Source organism: Mastomys coucha, unplaced genomic scaffold, assembly GCF_008632895.1.
Source record: "Mastomys coucha isolate ucsf_1 unplaced genomic scaffold, UCSF_Mcou_1 pScaffold1, whole genome shotgun sequence".
Taxonomy (NCBI): domain Eukaryota; kingdom Metazoa; phylum Chordata; class Mammalia; order Rodentia; family Muridae; genus Mastomys; species Mastomys coucha.
The window spans coordinates 53,254,243-53,260,242 of NW_022196891.1; the positions used below are offsets into that span (position 1 = coordinate 53,254,243).

At 43.9% G+C, this 6,000-nt stretch overlaps 1 protein-coding gene across 6 annotated transcripts in view; it reads left to right on the forward strand.

The window, feature by feature from the left end:
* The window catches only part of LOC116101694 (torsin-1A-interacting protein 2-like), a 31,851-nt gene extending 28,133 nt beyond the window's left edge, over positions 1 to 3,718 (forward strand). For all 6 annotated transcript variants that reach the window (XM_031385495.1, XM_031385481.1, XM_031385490.1 and 3 more), the window contains 2 exons: positions 1,677 to 1,784; positions 2,840 to 3,718. In XM_031385495.1, coding sequence (XP_031241355.1) covers positions 1,677 to 1,784; positions 2,840 to 3,597 — 866 coding nt within the window. In that variant the 3' untranslated portion in view covers positions 3,598 to 3,718. The remainder of the gene's footprint in view (positions 1 to 1,676; positions 1,785 to 2,839) is intronic.
* Positions 3,719 to 6,000: the final 2,282 nt, after the last annotated feature.

The following is a 6,000-nucleotide window of genomic DNA, read 5'->3' on the forward strand; positions in this document are numbered from 1 at the left end:
CATCCTACCCATAGGGACAACTTTGTGAATAGTTTTTAAATGAGAAAATGGCTGGATGAATGAATGACGAATATGATAGGACAGACCATTGTCTGTGATTACAATTCCACCATTGTAGAGGGAGAGATGGCTCAGTGGGTAAGAGCACTGACTGTTCTTCCGAAGGTCCTGAGTTCAATTCCCAGCAACCACATGGTGGCTCACAACCATCCATAATGAGATCTGATGCCCTTTCCTGGTGTATCTGAAGACAGCTACAGTGTACTTACATATAATAATAAATACATCTTTGGGCCAGAGCGAGGAGAGGTCCTGAATTCAATTCCCAGCAACCACATGATGGCTCACAACCATCTGTAAAGCTACAGTGTACTCATATATACATACATATATACATATATATATAATAAATTAATAAATCTTTTAAAAAAGAAAAGAAAAGAATAAAACCGTGTTTCAGATGGAGTGTTTGTGTGGGAAAGAACCTAATATGGTGAGATGAGCTAATCAATGATTTTGGTTTGCATAAAGGGAAATTTTGCAAAAGTATAGGCATACTTTCTGTCCTGTAAGCAGGTAAGAGGTAAGAGATGCTGCCCGCTCTTCCAGTGTACTGTCTACAATGTTCCTTCTTTTTTTTATTAGATATTTTCTTTATTTACATTTCAAATGATATCTCCTTTCCTGGTTTCCCCTCCGAAAAAAAAACCTGTTTCTCCCCCCCCCCCCCCCCCCCCACACACACACACACTCACCAACCCACCCTCTCCTACTTCCTGGTTCTGGCACTCCCCTACACTGGGGCATAGAACCTTCACAGGACCAAGGGCTTCTCCTCCCATTGATAACTGACTAGGCCATCCTCTGCTACAAATGCAGCTGGAGCTATGAGTCCCCCCATGTGTACTCTTTGGTTGGTGGTTTAGCCCCTGGGAGCTCTGAGGGTACTAGTTAGTTTATATTATTGTTTGTTCTAAGAGGCTACAAACCTTTCAGCTCTTTGGGTCCCTTCTCTAGCTTCTTCATTGGGGACCCTGTACTCAGTCCAATGGATGGCTCTGAGCCTCTACTTCTATATTAGTCGGGCACTGTCAGAGCCTCTCAGAAGACAGCTATATCAGGCTCCTGTCAGCCAGCCCTTGCTGGCATTCACAATAGTGTCTGGGTTTGGTGATTGAATATGGAAGGATTCCCAGGTGGAACAGTCTCTGGATTGTCCTTCCTTCAGTCTCTGCTCCATACTTTGTCTCTGCAACTCCTTCCATGGGTATTTTGTTTCCCCTTCTAAGAAGGAACAAAGTATCCATTGCTCTTCCTTCTTTTTTTGTCTTGTTTTGTTTTGTTTTTTTGAGACAGGGTTTCTCTGTGTAGCCCTGGCTGTCCTGGAACTCACTCTGTAGACCAGGCTGGCCTCAAACTCAGAAATCCACCTGCCTCTGCCTCCCAAGTGCTGGGATTAAAGGCGTGCGCCACCTCTGCCCGGCTCTCTTCCTTCTTCTTGAGTTTCTTGTGGTTTGTGGATTGTATTTTGGGTATTCCGAGTTTCTGGGATAATATCCACTTATCAGTGATGAATTTATGAAATTCTTAAGGAATGGATAGATCTGGAGAATATCATCCTGAGTGAGGTAGCCCAATCACAAAAGGACACACATGGTATACACTGTTCCTTCTAGGTCTAGAGGCCAGAAGTCATGAAGAGGAGACACCGCTGGTGAAGGGGGAGGAGGAGGCTGCGAAGCACACACTGAGAAAGACTGAGCAAAAGAGTCTCTGGACCTATGGTGAGAACAAACCTGGTTTGCTACAGTTGCTTTACATCATGCACAGATCCTTAAGGAAAATGCATGGAAAACTATGTTGTTTAAACAATTTTAATTTTATTATATATATATATATATATATATATATATATATATATGTATGTATGTTTAATAAATTCAATAAAATAGAGCAATAAAATTGTAAAGTTTTTTTTTTCCTTCAGGGCTACTGTTTGATATTTTGTTTAACAAATAGAAATCCTCATGGTCCGGAAATTTACTGCTTCTCCCTGACCCCCGCCCCGCGCCCCCCTCCCGCCCCGCCCCCCAGTGGGGGGGTAAGGGCCTTGTGCGTGCTCAGCAAGTGCTGTACCACTGAGCTGCCATGCTAGAGGTAGAGCACACTGGATAGAAAATAAGAAACTAAACCTGCCTTTTGTTTTGTTTTGTGGAGGCAGGGCTTTGCCATGTAGTCCTGACCTCAGACACATGGCAGAATTCCTGCCTCAGCCTCCAGAAACTGCCCTCTTCAGGTAGAGGGCCCTGACCTCTCACATTGCATGTTTAAGTTGTTTGTTGTTTCCTTTCCCCTTTGAGAAGGAGTCTCAATGTGTAAGGCAGGCGACGGCCCTCCCATGTGCTGAGATAGGATCTGCCACCCCGTCTGGGTCATTTTTAAGTTTTAATTACAAAGTGGTCTGTTCTAGCTACTGTATTCTTGGAGAATGTGGAAGAAAGTTCATGTGACTCACTTTCAAATGCATCACTGACTATGACTAAGTATATAAATAACTTTGACACAGATGTTATATCTCCAGATAGCTTCAAGAGATTAAAGAAGGTATTTTTGTTAGACTATTTGTTTTATTTCTTGCTGTATAGACCAGACTGGCCTCAAATTCATGACAATCCTTCTGCCTCAGCTTCTATTAGAAGTACGAAAATATAGAAGAGTCAGGCAAAAGAACTGGGCATTGCCAGGAACACTTGACAAGAATCTGTGTTTTGTTTCCGTTTTCCACAAGCATTGTTTCTGAGTTCTGTTCCTCATTTTCTGTTATCTTCCCATCTGGCAGGTTCCATGTTTCTTGGCTGCCTCATCGTGGCTGTTGTGCTAAGCTCTGTCAACAGCTACTATTCCTCCCCAGCCCAGCAGGTGCCCCAGAACCCCGCTTTGGAGGCCTTCCTGGCTCAGTTTAGCCAACTGAAGGAGAAATTTCCAGGCCAGAGCTCCTTCCTGTGGCAGCGGGGCCGGAAGTTCCTACAGAAGCACCTCAATATCTCAAACCCCAGTGAGCCCGCCACCATCATCTTTGCAGCTGCTCGGGAGGGGAAGGAGACCCTCGCGTGCCTGAGCTACCACGTGGCCAATGCCTACACCTCCTCCCAGAAGGTGACTGCCGTTTCCATAGACGGAGCCGGAAGAGCCCTGCAGGACAGTGACACAGTCAAGCTGCTGGTTGACTTGGAGCTTAGCCATGGCTTTGAGAATGGCCACAAGGCTGCTGTAGTCCACCACTTCGAATCCCTTCCTGCGGGCTCCACCCTGATCTTCTACAAGTACTGTGACCATGAGAACGCCGCCTTTAAAGACGTGGCCCTTGTCCTGACTGTCCTGCTGGAGGAGGAAACGTTAGAAGCAAGTGTAAGCCCCAGGGAAACCGAAGAAAAAGTGAGGGATTTACTCTGGGCTAAGTTCACCAACTCCAAAACCCCCAGCTCCTTCAGCCACATGGACTCAGACAAACTGAGCGGGCTCTGGAGCCGCATTTCCCACCTGGTGCTGCCTGTCCAGCCCGTGAAGAACATAGAAGAGGGAGGCTGCTTTTTGTGAAGCCGGCCAGCCATAGAGGTGACATGGAAGGGCCAGGTCTGAGGGCTCCATTCCACTGGGAGGAGGTGATTGGCATGTGAGAGGAAACACCTGGGAGGCACGAGATTTTGTTAAAAAAGAAGCTTTTTCTTTTCTTTTACTTTTTAAAAAACTTTCTAGTCTGAACTTTGATAAAAACTAACAATTGAGCCGGGCGGTGGTGGCGTACACCTTTAGTCCCAGCACTTGGGAGGCAGAGGCAGGTGGATTTCTGAGTTCGAGCGAGGCTAGCCTGGTCTACAGAGTGGGTTCCAAGACAGCCAGGGCTACACAGAGAAACCCTGTCTCGAAAAAACCAAAAAAAAAAAACCAAAAAAAACCCCAAAAAACTAACAATTGGCCTGATGTTTTTCTTTGTCTTTTAAAGCCAATCAGGGTTAAAATATAACATGATGTATTGCTTAAGTGTCCAGCACAGTGGTAGAATCCTTGTACAGGAAGATCTGATTCTCTTAGGAACTGCAGCCCTGCTGCTGCCTGCAAGGACTCTCACCGGCCTCTAGGGCAGTGTTTGGACCTGGACTAGGTGTAATTTGAATGATTTTAGAGAACTCTTCTACTACATATTAAGTATTTTTTAAGATTCACTTTAATAATACACTTGTGGGTGGTTGTGTCTTACACAGATTTGCACTTTGAGTAGAACAGGAAAGTAGAATTCAACTCCTAAGAGCCTGCTGAGTGTGTGCTTTTATTCCGTTAATGGGCTGACTGACGTAAGAATAGCTATGCTCAAAAAAAGAATGTTCCCAAGCATTGGAATCAATGTAGAAATTGTTAGTAATCACTGGAAATGAAAAAATCCCAACTGGCCATATCATTTCTCTGTGCCCACCAACAGCCCCTCCTTCCTAGGAGGACATTTGTGGTAACTCTGTTAAGAACTGCATTTCACCAAGAAAGGAAGTTTGACAAAGTGAAAGCACATTCTAGAGTAGGAAGTCGGCTAGGAAGAAATGAAAGTGTTAAATCTTAGGAGTAAGGTCCGATGTCCTGGGTGACAAAGACCTGCAGATGAGCTCCTACAGGGAGAGTGTGGGGCAGGGCCGGAGCTTTTGTTCATTTCTGTTGATCTTTCCTCCTGGAATTTCACAGTTGTCTGTGATTACAGTCTGAGTGCTGTTTCAGAAAAGTCTTGAGTAACAGCAGCTGGTATAATGCATTAGCTAGTTAGAAATGCCATCAGGGAAGGCATTTGAGAAATGCAAGGGGATGTTCTCCAGAGGGAACAGAAAGAGGAATCATGGCCAATGTCAGTTGTTAAGCTACAGCTCATGATTTCAGACTGGGGCCAATAGCTGTTGGTCAGCACTAGAACTCTGAAAGTAAAACTCTAGTAAAATGATCTTGACCCACAAAAAGTCTATTCTTTACATGGATGGGAAAAAGCCCTTGGAATTTTGCACTCAGTTTTGGGTCATATGCTGCTATGAGTTCATGTATGTAATTAAGACATTAAGCAACCTGAGTCTGGAGGGATTTTAGGAAACACTAAGAAGATCTCTATTGACAGTTAAAAGGATCACAGAAACACAGGTGAGAGGTGATCTGAAAATATTTGCCACAAGGTGGCTTTGGCCAGAGCCTTTGGTGTTCAGTAAGTTAAGTATAAGGCACACATGAAACAATATGTATTTGGGATTTTGAAGGAATCTTGAAATAGATTTCAGAAAAGACCCTACACAAAGTTTAAGCATAGTGAATGGAGTTTGACTGTTAACCCAGTGTAACACACAGGGACTGAAGAAAAATCCGTTTGCTATATATTTTCTTCCTCTTCTGTATTTCTAGACTTGGTTGTTTTGAACGCTAGTGGCTTGTCATATAGCCCTGTCTGGCCTGGTGCTTACTCTGGAGTGTAGGCTGACTACCTCTGTTTCCTGAGTGTGAGGTTACAGGTGTGTACCATCATGTAAGCTCTTAGCTGCTAGCATTACACCACATAAAGCCACGTCAAGTCACGTCAAAGGGTGCCTTGCAGAACTGTTATGTTGGCCTTTGACCTGTTCTACCTCACACTCTAGAGGAATTGGTCTACAGAATTTGTACACAGTCTATGTCAGTGGCTCAGATCACAGGTGAAAGGTAATTGTTTCTTCATTAAAACTATGTAAAACTACAGTCTTACATAGTTTGCTGTCAACACAAATTTAGGATATAATAAATTTTAGAAATTATTTTTCAATTTTTTTTTTTACTACTTGTTAAAATACACTTTTCCTTCTATCATAAGTGCAATCAACTGAGATTCATCAGTTTTCTATCCACTGTTTCCAAACCCAGGGCCTTAACATTCAAGGAAAGCGTCCTTCCACTAAGCTATTCCCAGACTTCTTAAAAATCATTTTGAGCCGGGGTGGGGGG